This window comes from Phyllobates terribilis, unplaced genomic scaffold (genome assembly GCF_046119375.1).
Source record: "Phyllobates terribilis strain yellow unplaced genomic scaffold, ASM4611937v1 Scaffold_10__3_contigs__length_209671492, whole genome shotgun sequence".
Lineage (NCBI taxonomy): Eukaryota > Metazoa > Chordata > Amphibia > Anura > Dendrobatidae > Phyllobates > Phyllobates terribilis.
In genome coordinates, this window is record NW_027362770.1 from 166,786,808 (window position 1) to 166,805,492 (window position 18,685).

General features: G+C 43.8%; 1 protein-coding gene across 5 annotated transcripts in view; it reads right to left on the reverse strand.

Annotated features, from left to right (window-relative positions):
- Positions 1–18,685, reverse strand: part of FGD4 (FYVE, RhoGEF and PH domain containing 4) — a 217,600-nt gene that overhangs the window by 62,430 nt on the left and 136,485 nt on the right. For all 5 annotated transcript variants that reach the window (XM_073650086.1, XM_073650088.1, XM_073650090.1 and 2 more), the window contains one exon: positions 15,107–15,252. In XM_073650086.1, coding sequence (XP_073506187.1) covers positions 15,107–15,252 — 146 coding nt within the window. The remainder of the gene's footprint in view (positions 1–15,106; positions 15,253–18,685) is intronic.

Consider the following 18,685-nt stretch of genomic DNA (forward strand, 5'->3'; position numbering starts at 1 on the left):
ACATAGATATAGATACATAGAGAATAGATATCTATCTATATATACAGTGGGTGCGGAAAGTATTCAGACCCCTTTAAATTTTTGTCTCTTTGTTTCATTGCAGCCATTTGATTAATGAGAAAAAAATGAACTTTTTAGAATTTAAGTCCACTCTGTCCCCATCTTGACTGAAAAAAACAGAAATGTAGAAATTTTTACAAATTTATTAAAAAACAAAAACTGAAATATCACATGGCCATAAGTATTCAGACCCTTTGCTCAGTATTGAGTAGAAGCCCCCTTTTGAGCTAGTACAGCCATGAGTCTTCTTGGGAATGATGCAACAAGTTTTTCACCCCTGGATTTGGGGATCCTCTGCCATTCTTCCTTGCAGATCCTCTCCAGTTCCGTCAGGTTGGATGGTGAACGTTGGTGGACAGCCATTTTCAGGTCTCTCCAGAGATACTCAATTGGGTTTAGGTCAGGGCTCTGGCTGGGCCAGTCAAGAATGGTCACAGAGTTGTTCTGAAGCCACTCCTTTGTTATTTTAGCTGTGTGCTTGTCTTGTTGGAAGGTGAACCTTCAGCCAAGTCTGAGGTCCAGAGCACTCTGGAAGAGGTTTTCATCCAGGATATCTCTGTACTTGGCCGCATTCATGTTTCCTTCAATTGCAACCAGTCGTCCTGTCCCTGCAGCTGAAAAACAGCCCCACAGCATGATGCTGCCACCATGTTTCACTGTTGGGATTGTATTGGGCAGGTGATGTGCAGTGCCTGGTTTTCTCCACACATACCGCTTAGAATTATCACCAAAAAGTTCTCTCTTCGTCTCATCAGACCAGAGAATCTTATTTCTCATAGTCTGGGAGACATTCATGTGTTTTGAGCAAACTCTATGCGGGCTTTCATATGTCTTGCACTGAGGAGAGGCTTCCATCGGGCCACTCTGCCATAAAGGCCCGACTGGTGGAGGGCTGCAGTGATAGTTGACTTTGTGGAACTTTCTCCCATCTCCCTACTGCATCTCTGGAGCTCACCCACAGTGATCTTGGGATTCGTCTTTACCTCTCTCACCAAGGCTCTTCTGCCACGATTGCTCAGTTTGGCTGGACGGCCAGGTCTAGGAAGACTTCTGATGGTCCCAAACTTCTTCCATTTAAGGATTATGGAGGCCACTGTGCTCTTAGGAACCTTGAGTTATGCAGAAATTCTTTTGCAACCTTGGCCAGATCTGTGCTTTGCCACAATTCTGTCTCTGAGCTCCTTGGGCAGTTCCTTTTGAGCTCATGATTCTCATTTGGTCTGACATGCACTGTGAGCTGTGAGGTCTTATATAGACAGGTGTGTGCCTTTCCAAATCAAGTCCTATCAGTTTAATTAAACACAGCTGGACTCCAATGAAGGAGTAGAACCATCTCAAGGAGGATCACAAGGAAATGGACAGCATGTAACTTAAAGATGAGTGTCTGAGCAAAGGGTCTGAATACTTATGACCATGTGATATTTCAGTTTTTCTTTTTTAACAAAATTGCAAAAATTTCTACATTTCTGTTTTTTGTCAGTGAAGATGGGGTGCAGAGTGTACTTTAATGAGAAAAAAATGAACTTTATAGAATTTACCAAATGGCTGCAATGAAACAAAGGATGAAAAATGTAAAGGGGTCTGAATACCTTCCGTACCTACTGTAATTATTTTGTGTGTGTATATATTTCTCTCTTTTATTTTTATTAAAAAATAATGTGTGTGTCATATATATATATTCTTTTATTTTTTTCAAGAAATTGGGACTTATATGGTAAAAGGGGTGTTTAGGTTTTTTCCCCTCATTAGTATTTTTTTTGATTGTTTTCAGAATAAGGGATTGAAACATGCGGTGCCTGATCCATTAAAGTTCAGTGTATTATTACTTGGCCTGATAAAGCTGTTAGGCAACTCCTTTAGTGAGGCCTAACAGCTTCTTATACCTGGCAGACCTGATTCTTGGGTGCAGATAGGTTGATAAATGAAGCATCTAAGAGAATTCAACAGCCGGGATCAGAGTTATCTCAGATCCCAGGTCATTAATGCAGGATTACAGCTGTATAGAACAGCCAGCACCAGTACATTGTATTGTTATGATCATCATACAGCCCGACAATGGCGGCATCCCCCCCAAGATGTGATAGATGTAATGTGACTGCTTCATTCCCTAAAGAGAGATTGTGCCACGTCCGAGACCTCCGCAGCCGCGGCCGAGCCCTCCTACCCTGGGATTATTGTGACTGAGAGCAGGATCAGGACGGGGAGCCGAAATCTCACAACTTCCTCCTCTCAAAGACTAAAAACACATGACACCATCGGAGGAGTCCAAAACACAACACTCATTCTCTAAGCGCCTCCACCCACTGCAGACCTCTAATGTCACACTCCAGAAACACACAGTGAAGGCGAGACAAGCAGAATTAATTAGAATATATTGCAGAGCTGACATCTTCTCTTGTTTTATGCAAAGCGTACGAAATTTGCAACCAAATCTATGCACGTAATACAACAAATAAATCAAATTACATATACAACTAATCTATGCAAGAAGATGGATCACTACTTACATCCTGTATTATACTCCAGAGCTGCACTCACTATTCTGCTGGTGCAGTCACTGTGTACATACATTGCTGATCCTGAGTTACATCCTGTATTATACTCCGGAGCTGCACTCACTATTCTGCTGGTGCAATCACTGTGTACATACATTACATTACTGATCCTGAGTTATATCCTGTATTATATCCCAGAGCTGCACTCACTATTCTGCTGGTGCAGTCACTGTGTATATACATTACATTACTGATCCTGAGTTATATCCTGTATTATATCCCAGAGCTGCACTCACTATTCTGCTGGTGCAGTCACTGTGTACATACATTACATTACTGATCCTGAGTTACATCCTGTATTATACTCTAGAGCTGCACTCACTAGTCTGCTGGTGCAAACACTGTGTACATACATTACATTACTGATCTTGAGTTACATCCTGTATTATACCCCAGAGCTGCACTCACTATTCTGCTGGTGCAATCACTGTGTACATACATTACATTACTGATCCTGAGTTACATCCTGTATTATACTCCAGAGCTGCACTCACTATTCTGCTGGTGCAGTCACTGTGTACATACATTACATTACTGATCCTGTACTGATCCTGAGTTACATCCTGTATTATACTCCAGAGCTGCACTCACTATTCTGCTGGTGCAGTCACTGTGTACATACATTACATTACTGATCCTGAGTTACATCCTGTATTATACTCCAGAGCTGCACTCACTAGTCTGCTGGTGCAATCACTGTGTACATACATTACATTACTGATCCTGAGTTACATCCTGTATTATACTCCAGAGCTGCACTCACTATTCTGCTGGTGCAGTCACTGTGTACATACATTACATTACTGATCCTGAGTTACATCCTGTATTATACTCCAGAGCTGCACTCACTATTCTGCTGGTGCAGTCACTGTGTACATACATTACATTACTGATCCTGAGTTACATCCTGTATTATACTCCAGAGCTGCACTCACTATTCTGCTGGTGCAGTCACTGTGTACATACATTACATAACTGATCCTGAGTTACATCCTGTATTATACTCCAGAGCTGCACTCACTATTCTGCTGGTGCAGTCACTGTGTACATACATTACATTACTGATCCTGAGTTACATCCTGTATTATACTCCAGAGCTGCACTCACTATTCTGCTGGTGCAGTCACTGTGTACATACATTACATTACTGATCCTGAGTTACATCCTGTATTATACTCCAGAGCTGCACTCACTATTCTGCTGGTGCAGTCACTGTGTACATACATTACATTACTGATCCTGAGTTACATCCTGTATTATACTCCAGAGCTGCACTCACTATTCTGCTGGTGCAGTCACTGTGTACTAGTGTTGAGCCACCCCCGTAGTGTTCGAGTTCGGTTCGGTTCGTCGAACACCCGTGTGTTCGCCGAACTGTTCGTCGAACACCTTCGAACACCGTTAAAACCAATGGCAGGCAAACAAAAACACATAGAAACACATAGAAAACACCTTCAAAGGTGTCCAAAACCTGACAAACTGCTCAGAAGACACAACTAACACATGGAAAAGTGACAAGTACATATAGTCATGCGAAAAGAAAAGAGGTGGAGGAGTAAAAGGAGGGGGAGACACAGATATAGGCATGTCATGCCCTTCTAAAATCCAAAAAGTGAGAAGCCGACACGTTCAGTCCGCTCCTGCCCGTGCCACCTCCGTGTCGCCGGGTTTGTGCCAGAGCCGCGGTGAACCCTGACGGCCAGCCCCCCTCTCCCAATACTGGTGCCTGTCCGCTGGTGGGTCGAGCGAGCCCCCCTGTGGTGGAGGCAGCTCTAAGCTTTTTAATTTAAATTGTCTCTCTAATTTGAATGAATACACTTTAAATCCATTTACAAGGATCTATTGGAGGGCAAGTCTCATGCCAGCAGCCGCGGTAATTCCAGATCAAGTAGCGTCCACTAAAGCTGCTGCAGTTAAAAAGCTTTTATAAGGATCGAGCTCGGCTGTCCACCGCAAGGCATCCTACTGCCAGTCCCAGCCCCTATGCCTTGGGGTGCCTCCTGATGCTCTTCACTAAGTATCCCATGGTCCCGAAGCATTTCCTTTGAAAAAATTAAGTGTCTAAACTACAGGTGGTGCAGCTTGCTTAACAGCCGGGATAATCCGCTCACTAGCAGACACTGCTACTAGGCACAAAGTATTTCCTGGGCTAGATGCAGTTAAAAATTTGTAATTAGATACTCTCGTTGGATGCTGAGAAAGCATTCCATAGAGTCTCCTGGCACGCCATATATGATTCTCTTAAAAAGCTTGGGGTAGGGGTCTAGGGGACCCTTTTATAGCCAAAATCACGGCCCTGTATCGCAATACGTCACCTAGGCTGAAGATAAATGGAACTGTAGCACCCTGAGGGCTCGGTTGCTACAGACGTATTGCACCTCACCCAGAGGTGTGATATCTCACTCTCAGGTAAGGATGGAGTGTGGATCAGGACCCGACACCTGCATGCATTACACCACATTGCCGTGGGGCAGGGCGACCAATATGCCCCTGAGATGGGCACGACAGTCCCTGTCCCTGGCTGGAGTGGGGGGAGGGAACACTGAGGAAGGGGAACCCTGTAGTGCAGGAGCAGGGAGGAAGCAGTTCCTGTGTGCATTGAGAAGGGAGTATAAAAGGTGGGCACCATCTTAGTTCAGTGCAGAGAAGTCTGAGCAGAAGTGGCAGGGAGCAGGGGCTCTGCATGAGCTCTGCTCCGGAGGCGGGCCTAGTAACAGAGGCCCAGGCCTGGAAGAGGGAGAAGGAAGGAAGAGGAGCGGAGAAGGCTCCAGGAACGAGGAATGAAGGGATCCCAGGGGTGCGGACGGGCGAGTCGCCACCGCACGCCCGAATCCACCTGCGTGGAGGAGTCAGGCCAAAGGGGGAGACCGGTCCCCGAACTAGTGGAGGCAGGAAACGACCCTCAGCTAGAAACCGGAGGCTCTGACATTTTATGTGGCGCAGCCCCTCGCTACACCCGCTAGGAAGGCACCACATAGGGTCAGGGAAACTGGCGCCAAGTTTACCAAGAGGAGGCCCGAGGCAGCCGGACAGAAGTGTTGGTAAGAAAGGCCAGACAAAGGACACACAAAGGGGGTCCTGTGAAGCGCTCCAAAGTTATCTGGGAGTTGTCTGAGCCCCTCACCTGGTGAGCACAGTACGACGTGGGCAGCCGTTACCTGCAGACGTGGTCTGGATAATAAGAACTGTGAGTAAAGGCCCTGAACTGCATCACTGACTCCGTGTCGTTACTGCTGCTGCCCTGCACCATCACCCCCATCCTCCGCATACACTGCCCTGAGGCTATACTCCTCCCGTGGGGAGTTATGCTACGCTCTGCTGCACCCACAACACCAGCCTCAGCGGTCTGCCCTGTAGCGGCGGTTCACTCTGACCGCAATCCACGGGTGGCGTAGTCGGACATTTAAACATCAAAACCACATAAATAGTTCCGCCACTGGTTTGACCGCCCTGAGCCACGGAACCGGATCGCCGCCACGGAGACTACAACCACCAGCATCCACCAAAAAGGGTCCGGCTCCGGGTGTCCCAAGGCCCAGGGGGTGCATCAGAACATTTTCATCACCTTTCACAATCACCAATGGGACAAGGCAGGGATGTCCTCTGTCCCCTCTCTTATACATCCTAGTGACGGAGCACCTGCTCTCATCAATTCGCCATAACCCCAATATTAGGTGGATTGAGGTGGGAGGCACCGAGTACAAGTGCTCTCTATTTGCTGATGATGTCCTAGTATATATCACTCAATCACATATATCCATCCATGCTGTTATGGCTGAAATAGATCACTTTGTTACATGGTCAAATTTTAAAATCAATGCAGCGAAGTCTGAGGCCCTCGATGTCTCCCTCCCCAAATCCATATAGGATTCCATCCAGTCCAACTTTCCCTTTGCCTGGCCCTCACAGGGTATCAAATACTTAGGAATTCCTATTCATAGAGACCTCTCCCATCTATGTTATCTTAATTTTGGGCCCTTTATTGAACAATTCCATACAGACCACGGTTGGCAAGTTAGAACTGTAAGATTCACTACGTGAACCACTGGTGTTTTGTGGAAAAGCACATGTACACTGCGTTCCAAATTATTATACAAAAAGTGTTTAGGAGTGATAAGGGAAGAATTTGTTTGTTTGTCAGTTAAACTCATTGATGGTGATGTGTGTCAGGGCTCTTTATATCACTGTAAGCAATTGCAGACACCTGTGCTAATTAGTTTGGCAGGTGTGTCCAATGAAAGGCAAGACTACTTAAGAAGGCTCTCTCACATTATTAAGCAGCCTACATTTTCTGCCAAAATGGGAAAGAAAAAGGATGTGTCGGCTGCTGAGAAGCAACAAATTGTGGAGTGTTTAGGTCAAGGCATGACTACAATCAACATTGTGCGATGATCAGGATGAAGTGTCTTGGCAATCAAGAAGTATGTAGCTGATTCACAGTACACACGTGTGCGTGCTGATAAGGGCAAATTGAGGACTCTTTCCTACAGGCAATTACGTCAGGTTGAAAGAGCAGCGGCAAAAAAGCCTTGTCATAGCAGCAGACAAGTTTTTGAAGCTGCTTGTGCCTCCAACGTCCCCCGAACAACAAGATGCAGGGTCCTTCAGAGGTTTGCAGCTGTGCATGCGCCATCCTGTCGACCTCCTCTATCCACTTCACACAAGCAGAAACGGCTCCAGTGGGCCAAACATTACATGAAGACTGATTTCAAAACTGTTTTGTTCACGGATGAGTGCCGTGCAGCGCTCGATGGTCCAGATGGATGGAGTGGAGGATGGCTGGTTGATGGACACCCCACGCAAACACGGCTACAGCGCCAACAAGGAGGAGGTGGAGTAATGTTTTGGGCTGGAATCATGGGGAGAGAGATTGTCGGCCCCTTTAGGATCCCTGAAGGCGCTAAAGATGAACTCCATAATGTATGTGGATTTTCTCAAACAGCACTTCCTGCCATGGTTCAAGAAGAAGAACCGTGTATTTCACAGCAAGATCATTTTTCTGCATGATAATGCACCATCTCATGCTGCACATAAAACATCTGCATCTCTGGCTGATATGGGCATAAAAGGGGACAAACTTATGGTGTGACCCCCATGCTCCCCTGACCTCTACCCCATTCAGAACCTTTGGAGCATCATTAAAAGGAGTGTCTATGATGGCGGGAGGCAGTTCACATCTAAGCAACAGCTCTGGGAGGGTATTCTGTCCTCATGCAAAACAATTGAAGCAGAAACCATCCAAAACCTGACAAATTCAATGGACGAGAGAGTTCAGAAGCTCCTTTCGAACAAGGGGTCCTATGTGAAAATGTAACATCACTTAGAATAAAGTTTTGAGTTGAAAACTGTTTGATTTCAGTTTCTAACAACCTGCTAATGCTTATAATTTCAAAAATGACCATTTTTTTGGTCTTTATTAAAATGAAAAGGTTGATCGAAAAGTTTGGGGGATCTAAGAGTGTGGCAACCCAGTAGTCATGATTACTTCGAATTTTGACAATATGAGGGTCATGCTGCAGGTAGTGCAGCAAGAAGGCACTTATGTGCCTTGCGCATCTCGGAGCCCCAAAATTATTTTCCGGGCTAGATGCAGCTAAAAATTATTTTTAATTTTAAATCTGGTGAAGCTTTAGTATAGATGGCCTAATAGGATCAGTGCTGCACACTGCTACAAAGCCCAAATTATTTTCCAGTCAAGATACAGATAAACATGATTAGTAATTTGAAAGCTTAAAACGGTTGGTAGGGTGATTTTAACCAATCATCAAGCTTTTACTCTCCCCAGGATGACACAGGGGTAGAAAAGTCGTTTCGGATCCATGATTTGTTCATCTTTATGAACGTGAGTCTGTCTACATTATCAGTGGAGAGCCGCGTGCGCTTATCTGTCAGCACACCACCAGCAGCGCTGAACACACGTTCAGACAGAACGCTGGCTGCGGGGCATGACAAGATCTCCAAGGCGTAAGTGGCTAGCTCCGGCCATTTATCCAGATTGGAAGCCCAAAAAGAGCAAGGGTCCAGTGACACAGTCGTGGCTTCAATGTTCACTTGGAGATACTCGTGTACCATCGTCTCTAGGCGTTGACTATGTGTCAGACTTCTTGTCTCCTGTGGCCTTGCAAAGGATGGGCTAAAAAAGTGGTGAAATGATTCCGCAAAATTGATGTTACCAGCAGATACTGTGGTTCTGTTACGGTTTGAGTGCTGAACACTTGACGGTCCCACGGTTGGCAAGTTGGAACTGTGAGATTCACTACGTGCACCACTGGTATTTTGTGGAAAAGCACATGTAAGATTCTGCAACAGTCTCTGCTGATACTCCTGCATGCGTGCATCCCTTTCTATGGCAGGAATAATTTCTGCAAATTTACTTTTGTACCGGGGATCTAACAGTGTGGCAACCCAGTAGTCAGGATTATTTCTAATTCTCACAATTCGAGGGTCATGTTGCAGGTAGTGCAGCAAGAAGGCACTCATGTGTGTTGCGCATCCAGGAGCACCAAGTCCCTGTTGTGTTGGTGGCGAGGTAACAATCATGCTTCCTTCCTCTGTCCTCTCCCCCCAACCTCGCACAACAGAAATGTGATCAAGGTCTCCCTCATCTGATGAGTCTTCCATCAGTTCGTCCTCCACTTCTTCCTGGGCTCCTGCACCTTCCTCACTAGTTTGGCTGCTACCATGCGCCCTGGTAAAACCATCTCCCCCACCCTCACATGCCTGCCGCCTTGGTGCTGCCGACCGTCTGGACCTTGCAGATGTTAGCCCTTCCGCATACAACTCCTCCTCCTCTACTTCCTCCACCTCCTCTTGTGCCACCACCTGACTCCGAATTCTGTTTAACATGTGCTCCAGCATGTAAATCACCGGAATAGTCATGCTGATAATGGCATCGTCAGCACTAAACATCTTCGTCGCCATTTCAAAACTGTGCAGAAGGGTGCATAGGTCCCTGATCTGAGACCACTCCTCCAGCGTGATTTGCCCCACCTCTGGATCTCGTTGGCCCAGGCTATACGTCAGAACGTATTGCACCAGGGCTTGTCGGTGCTGCCACAGTCGCTGCAACATGTGCAGAGTTGAATTCCACCGGGTAGGCACATCGCATTTTAGCCGGTGAAGTGGCAGGCCCAACGACTTCTGTAGAGATGTAAGTCGCTGAGCTGCGGGATGCGAACGGCGGAAGTGAGCACACAGCGACCGTGCCCTCTGCAGAAGGCCATCTAGTCTGGGATAGTGGGCTAAAAATTGCTGGACAACCAGGTTCAACACGTGAGCCATACAAGGCACGTGTGTGACATTGCCCCGGCGAAGGGCCGCACCCAGGTTTGCAGCATTGTCGCACACGGCCTTCCCTGGTTTCAGGTCCAGTGGAGACAACCATTCATGAAATTGGTTCTCCAGAGCTGACCACAACTCCTCAGCTGTGTGACTCACATTTCCCAGACATTTCAATGTAAAAACCGCCTGATGACGTTGAGCCCTACTGCCAGCATAGTAAGGAGGTGTGCAGGATCCCTTCTGCGCAGTTAGAAAGCTTGTGGCATGACCAGACAGGCTTTGGGTGCAGGTGGAAGACCGAGAGGAGGTTGAGGAGGCAGAAGCAGTGGAGGAACTTTGACATAAAAAGGATTGACGCACAACTCGTGGGGACGGCAAGACTTGGACAGCAGCCCCTTGTCCTGCTGTCACCATAGTTACCCAGTGCCCAGTCAGCGACATGTAACGCCCCTGTCCATGCCTACTCGTCCAAGTGTCTGTGGTGAAATGCACCCTGTCACACACAGAGTTTCTCAAAGAAGCGGTGATGTTGTGTGCGACATGCTGGTGGAGCGCAGGCACACCTTTCTTTGAGAAGTAGTGCCGACTGGGCATCTGGTACTGGGGCACTGCGACGGACATAAGGTCTCGAAAATCCTCTGTGTCCACCAGGCGGAAAGGCAGCATTTCTGTAGCCAAGAGCTTGCAGATGGTGAAATTCAACCTCTTAGCTTTCTCATGGCTAGGAGGAAATGGTCTTTTACTTGTCCACATCTGAGGGACCGAGGGCTGGCTATTGTGCTTAGACGGGGTTGATAAGGGTGTCCCCGGCAAACTGCCGGTCTGTGAGGAAGATGCAGGCAGACATGTTAGGTTGCCTTGATCCAAAGGTGGTGCTATCGATGTCGGACAGCGCTCAAGACCAGCTGGTGTTACCACCTCCAAAGAAAATGATGACCTGCCAATCACGCTGGCTGTTGCGGGTAAAGAGGTGGCAGGTCTGCGCCCCAAAACAGGTGTGACTGCTGTCCCCCCAGTCACAGAGGATGAAGAGGCCGCGGATGCACAAGATATGGCAGACGGTGATTGGCCCGGCCGGCTAGGCCGCATTGTAGCACACTGAGCTTCCCACTGCAACTTATGCTTCATGTCCATGTGCCGGTTCATGCATGAAGTACTCAAACTATGTATTTTTTGGCCTCTACTTAGCTTTTGCTGACAAATGTTACAGATAACACGAGTTGGGTCATCTTTATCGATCTGAAAAAATGCCCAGGCTATGCAAGGCTTAGCACCCATGCGACCTGAAGAGCCACCACGACTTGTGGTGAGAGGCAGAGTTGTGTTTGAGGATGCAGTTGTTGACGTGCTTCCAGTACTACGTCTCTGTCCAGGAAGGCGCAACCTGACCTCGTCGTCACTAGCATCTTCCTCCACCTCCTCTGCTGACCTCATCTCTTGGCTGACTGTGGGTTGACAGTAAGTGGGATCTCCGACCTCATCATCATCACCCTGTGCGTTATCACACCCGTCGTCCTCAGAGCCAACCTGTTCCTGCCCTGACAAAAAACTAAAGTTGTCGCTCCATTCAGGTATTTGAGTCTTATCATCGTCTTCCTCATTGTCTCCACCAACAGGAGTTACAGTTTGGGAATGAGGGTCTACATTATGGTCAGAACCTTCTGCGTCTGGTCCTGGATCCGACTCATAAAGATTCTGGGCATCAGTGCAGATCATTTCCTCGTCTGGATTCACAGAAGCGCTGGAGTCGACCTCTGATTCCCAGGCTATAGTATGAGTAAACAGCTCTGCAGACTCAACCATCTGTTCTACCTCATACTCAGACGGGCAGCTGGAGATTTGGGAGCTGTGAGGAAGCAAGTGCGATTGGGGTGACACCTTTGAGGACTGGAGTATTTGTGATGTTGAAGTTGATGTGGAGGAGAGCCCACTTAAAGGAGCACTTGATATCCGTTGAAGCACCTGCTGTTTTTGTGCCTCATCTGGAATTTGTAGCGATTGGCGTGGCCGTAAGAAAGGGATCTTATCACATTGTCCGCTAAAAGAAGTAGACATTTTAGTTTGGCTGGAAGATGGTCTTTCTTCTGCACCTACCCCACGGACACAACCTTTTTTCCCCTTCCCAACAAGCCTATTCCCCTTTCCACCAGCAGCAGGCCTTTTTCCACTCATTTTGGTGGTTAACTAATTCACAACTCTGGAGTTGTTTGCACAAAAAAACAATGGATGGTAACCGAGCAGAGCTGAGTGGCCAAACTGTGGTATTAGGCCAAAACTATTGGCTGGGTTAGATGCAGAAAAAAATTATTTTGAATTTGCAACCTGATGGAGGTCAGTATAGATGGACTAATAGAACAAGTCCCACACACAGCTAGAAGCCCAAATATTTTTTCAGAGGTACTGTAGATGCAGAAAAAAATTATTTTTAATTTGCAACCTGATGGAGGTCAGTATAGATGGACTAATAGAATGATGCTATGCCCAAAAGATTTTACTTCACTAGGTGAAGTAAAAAAATTGGTATTCTATACACAGGTGTTACAGTGCTGGCCAAAAGTATTGGCACCCCTGCAATTCTGTCAGATAATACTCAGTTTCTTCCTGAAAATGATTGCAATCACAAATTCTTTGGTATTATTCTCTTCATTTAATTTGCTTGCAAGGAAAAAACACAAAAGAGAATGAAGCAAAAATCAAATCATTGATCATTTCACACAAAACTCCAAAAAAGGGCCGGACAAAAGTATTGGCACCCTCAGCCTAATACTTGGTTGCACAACCTTTAGCCAAAATAACTGCGAACAACCGCTTCAGGTAACCATCAATGAGTTTCTTACAATGCTCTGCTGGAATTGTAGACCATTCTTCTTTGGCAAACTGCTCTAGGTCCCAGATATTTGAAGGCTGCCTTCTCCAAACTGCCATTTTGAGATCTCTCCACAGGTGTTCTATGGGATTCAGGTCTGGACTCATTGCTGGCCACCTTAGAAGTCTCCAGTGCTTTCTCTCAAACCATTTTATAGTGCTTTTGGAAGTGTGTTTTGGGTCATTGTCCTGCTAGAAGACCCATGACCTCTGAGGGAGACCCAGCTTTCTCACACTGGGCCCTACATTATGCTGCAAAATTTGTTGGTAGTCTTCAGACTTCATAATGCCATGCACACGGTCAAGCAGTCCAGTGCCAGAGGCAGCAAAGCAACCCCAAAACATCAGGGAACCTCCGCCATGTTTGACTGTAGGGACCGTGTTCTTTTCTTTGAATGCCTCTTTTTTTTTCCTGTACACTCTATGTTGATGCTTTTTCCCAAAAAGCTCTACTTTTGTCTCATCTGACCAGAGAACATTCTTCCAAAACATTTTAGGCTTTCTCAGGTAAGTTTTGGCAAACTCCAGCCTGGCTTTTTTATGTCTCGGGGTAAGAATTGGGGTCTTCCTGGGTATCCTACCATACAGTCCCTTTTCATTCAGACGCCGACGGATAGTACGGGTTGACACTGTTGTACCCTCGGACTGCAGGGCAGCTTGAACTTGTTTGGATGTTAGTCGAGGTTCTTTATCCACCATCCGCACAATCTTGCGTTGAAATCTCTCGTCAATTTTTCTTTTCCGTCCACATCTAGGGAGGTTAGCCACAGTGCCATAGGCTTTACACTTCTTGATGACACTGCGCACGGAAGGCACAGGAACATTCAGGTCTTTGGAGATGGAATTGTAGCCTTGAGATTGCTCATGCTTCCTCGCAATTTGGTTTCTCAAGTTCTCAGACAGTTCTTTGGTCTTCTTTCTTTTCTCCATGCTCAATGTGGTACACACAAGGACACAGGACAGAGGTTGAGTCAACTTTAATCCATGTTAACTGGCTGCAAGTGTGATTTAGTTATTGCCAACACCTGTTAGGTGCCACAGGTAAGTTACAGGTGCTGTTAATTACACGAATTAGAGAAGCATCACATGATTTTTCAAAGGGTGCCAATACTTTTGTCCACCCCCTTTTTTAGGTTTGGTGGGGAATTATATCCAATTTGGCTTTAGGACAATTCTTTTTGTGTTTTTTTCATTGAAGACAAATTAAATGAGGAGAATAATACCAAAGAATTTGTGATTGCAATCAATTTCAGGAAGAAACTGAGTATTATCTGACAGAATTGCAGGGGTGCCAATACTTTTGGCCAGCACTGTATATCTTGCAACACAGATAGGCTACTCCACTGACTAACACACTCTGCAATAGGCCAAAAAGGATTAGCTTTGCTAGATTCAGCCAAATGCTGTGAAAAAACTTGCACAGCACTGGCACAGACCTGCCTGGCAAAAACTGATAGGAACTGATGTAACCTAGTCCTGAAAAGGACTCCAATTACAATTAGTCTTTACTCCCACAACCTATCTATTTAAGAGCACAGACCTGCCTGATAAAAGTCGTAGGAAATGCTGTAACCTAGTCCTTAAAAGGACTGCAATCACAACTATTCCCTACTCCCAAGCTATCTGTAGATTTGTGCGAAAATTGGCTTGAAATTAACAAGGTATAGCGCACACAGCAACAGCGGTGCCGTCTAACACGCAGCTGCAGCAGTGAGAAAATGGTGGCGACGGGGAAAATGGCTTGGTCTTATAGGGCAAGGACATGTGACATACACTGCCAATCACACATGCCCTTGCTTGTGTGAAAAAAAGCACTTCGCTCCGTGTGTGCGCTGCTGATAGGCTGACAGATTGCACCTCCCCACTGCAAATGCGGGAAAGAGAAAAAAAAATGGAGATCTTCATTGTTCCTGCAGAGATCCATCCCCTGCCCCTCCCCCCACCCCGCTGTACACTCAAACTGCGTATTAACATTAATTTTCATCATTACTGAGAAAAAATCCAGTTATGATTTTGGTGCACGAACAGTTATCGAACATAACCTCGAACAGCCGAATTTTTCTCAAATTGTTCGTGTTCGCCGACCGGCTCGAACACCGCCCAAAACAGCTCGAATTTGAGATTGGCGAACAGTTCGAGTAGAACAACGCTCATCTCTACTGTGTACATACATTACATTACTGATCCTGAGTTACATCCTGTATTATACTCCAGAGCTGCACTCACTATTCTGCTGGTGCAGTCACTGTGTACATACATTACATTACTGATCCTGAGTTACATCCTGTATTATACTCCAGAGCTGCACTCACTATTCTGCTGTGTACATACTGTACAATACTCACCATTCCTTCATTCTGTCTTCAAGATCCGGAAGCAGGAACGAGGAGTGGAAACTGTAGATTGATAAAATGTTGGAGAATATTTTGTTAGGAACGTCCAGTGGGAAAGACCCTTTCTTCGCTTCATTCTCTAACGCTTTGTTAAAGGTCTGTAAAAAAAATATATCAAGAAATAAAATATTTTTCATATCTGCCATAAGATTAAAATAACCCAGATTAATCAAAAAAATACAGTATGAAATTCCGTGGGTGTAATCTCATTATTACTTTCCCGCAAATGATTGTTCTTGAGGTTATCAGAACGATAAGATTTGGAAAAGCAACTACTGCTGCAACCTTCAAAGACTGCAGCAGTAGTTACAAAAACCACGCCCCCTCATTCAGAACTCTACAGCTATTGGTTAGACTGCAGGGCACCAACATCATGAATAGATATACTGTGTTCTTGTACATAGGGAGCAGTATTATACCAGTTATATCCTTGTACATAGAAGCAGTATTATAGTAGTTATATTCTTGTACATAGGGGCAGTATTATAGTAGTTATATTCTTGTACATAGGGGCAGTATTATAGCAGTTATATCCTTGTACATAGGAGCAGTATTATAGCAGTTATATTCTTGTACATAGGGAGCAGTATTATAGTAGTTATATCCTTGTACATAGAAGCAGTATTATAGTAGTTATATCCTTGTACATAGGGAGCAGTATTATAGTAGTTATATTCTTGTACATAGGGGGCAGTATTATAGCAGTTATATCCTTGTACATAGGAGCAGTATTATAGTAGTTATATTCTTGTGCATAGGGAGCAGTATTATAGTAGTTATATTCTTGTACATAGGGGCAGTATTATAGTAGTTATATTCTTGTACATAGGGGCAGTATTATAGCAGTTATATCCTTGTACATAGGAGCAGTATTATAGTAGTTATATTCTTGTACATAGGAGCAGTATTATAGTAGTTATATTCTTGTACATAGGGGGCAGTATTATAGCAGTTATATCCTTGTACATAGGAGCAGTATTATAGTAGTTATATTCTTGTACATAGGGGCAGTATTACAGCAGTTATATCCTTGTACATAGGAGCAGTATTATAGCAGTTATATTCTTGTACATAGGGAGCAGTATTATAGTAGTTATATCCTTGTACATAGAAGCAGTGTTATAGTAGTTATATTCTTGTACATAGGGAGCAGTATTATAGTAGTTATATTCTTGTACATAGGGGGCAGTATTATAGCAGTTATATCCTTGTACATAGGAGCAGTATTATAGTAGTTATATTCTTGTACATAGGGGCAGTATTATAGTAGTTATATTCTTGTACATAGGGGCAGTATTATAGCAGTTATATCCTTGTACATAGGAGCAGTATTATAGTAGTTATATTCTTGTACATAGGAGCAGTATTATAGTAGTTATATTCTTGTACATAGGGGGCAGTATTATAGCAGTTATATCCTTGTACATAGGAGCAGTATTATAGTAGTTATATTCTTGTACATAGGGGCAGTATTACAGCAGTTATATCCTTGTACATAGGAGCAGTATTATAGCAGTTATATTCTTGTACATAGGGAGCAGTATTATAGTAGTTATATCCTTGTACATAGAAGCAGTATTATAGTAGTTATATTCTTGTACATAGGGAGCAGTATTATAGTAGTTATATTCTTGTACATAGGGGCAGTATTATAGCAGTTATATCCTTGTACATAGGAGCAGTATTATAGCAGTTATATCCCTGTACATAGGGGGCAGTATTATAGCAGTTATATCCTTGTACACAGGAGCAGTATTATAGTAGTTATATTCTTGTACATAGGGAGCAGTATTATAGTAGTTATATTCTTGTACATAGGGGCAGTATTATACCAGTTATATTCTTGTACATAGGAGCAGTATTATAGTAGTTATATTCTTGTACATAGGGAGCAGTATTATAGTAGTTATATTCTTGTACATAGGGGCAGTATTATACCAGTTATATTCTTGTACATAGGGGGCAGTATTATAGCAGTTATATCCTTGTACACAGGAGCAGTATTATAGTAGTTATATTCTTGTACATAGGGAGCAGTATTATAGTAGTTATATTCTTGTACATAGGGGCAGTATTATAGCAGTTATATCCTTGTACATAGGAGCAGTATTATAGTAGTTATATTCTTGTACATAGGGAGCAGTATTATAGTAGTTATATTCTTGTACATAGGGGCAGTATTATACCAGTTATATTCTTGTACATAGGGGGCAGTATTATAGCAGTTATATCCTTGTACATAGGAGCAGTATTATAGTAGTTATATTCTTGTACATAGGGAGCAGTATTATAGTAGTTATATTCTTGTACATAGGGGCAGTATTATACCAGTTATATTCTTGTACATAGGGGGCAGTATTATAGCAGTTATATCCTTGTACATAGGAGCAGTATTATAGTAGTTATATTCTTGTACATAGGGGCAGTATTATAGCAGTTATATCCTTGTACATAGGAGCAGTATTATAGCAGTTATATCCTTGTACATAGGGGGCAGTATTATAGCAGTTATATCCTTGTACATAGGAGCAGTATTATAGTAGTTATATTCTTGTACATAGGGAGCAGTATTATAGTAGTTATATTCTTGTACATAGGGGCAGTATTATACCAGTTATATTCTTGTACATAGGGGGCAGTATTATAGCAGTTATATCCTTGTACATAGGGGGCAGTATTATAGCAGTTATATCCTTGTACATAGGAGCAGTATTATAGTAGTTATATTCTTGTACATAGGGGCAGTATTATAGCAGTTATATCCTTGTACATAGGAGCAGTATTATAGCAGTTATATTCTTGTACATAGGGAGCAGTATTATATCAGTTATATCCTTGTACATAAAAGCAGTATTATAGTAGTTATATTCTTCTACATAGGGAGCAGTATTATAGTAGTTATATTCTTGTACATAGGGGCAGTATTATAGCAGTTATATCCTTGTACATAGGAGCAGTATTATAGCAGTTATATCCTTGTACATAGGGGCAGTATTATAGTAGTTATATTCTTGTACATAGGGAGCAGTATTATAGTAGTTATATTCTTGTACATAGGGAGCAGTATTATAGTAGTTATATTCTTGTACATAGAGGGCAGTATTATAGTAGTTATATTCTTGTACATAGGGAGCAGTATTTTAGTAGTTATATTCTTGTACATAGGGAGCAGTATTATAGTAGTTATATTCTTGTACATAGGGAGCAGTATTATAGTAGTTATATTCTTGTACATAGGAGCAGTATTATAATAGTTATATTCCTGTACATAGGAGCAGTATTATAATAGTTATATTCTTGTACATAGGGGCAGTATTATAGTAGTTATATTCTTGTACATAGGGGGCAGTATTATAGTAGTTATATTCTTGTACAGAGGGGCAGTATTATAGTAGATATATTCTTGTACATAGGGAGCTGTATTATAGTAGTTATATTCTTGTACATAGGGAGCAGTATTATAGTAGATATATTCTTGTACATAGGGGCAGTATTATAGTAGTTATATTCTTGTACATAGGGGGCAGTATT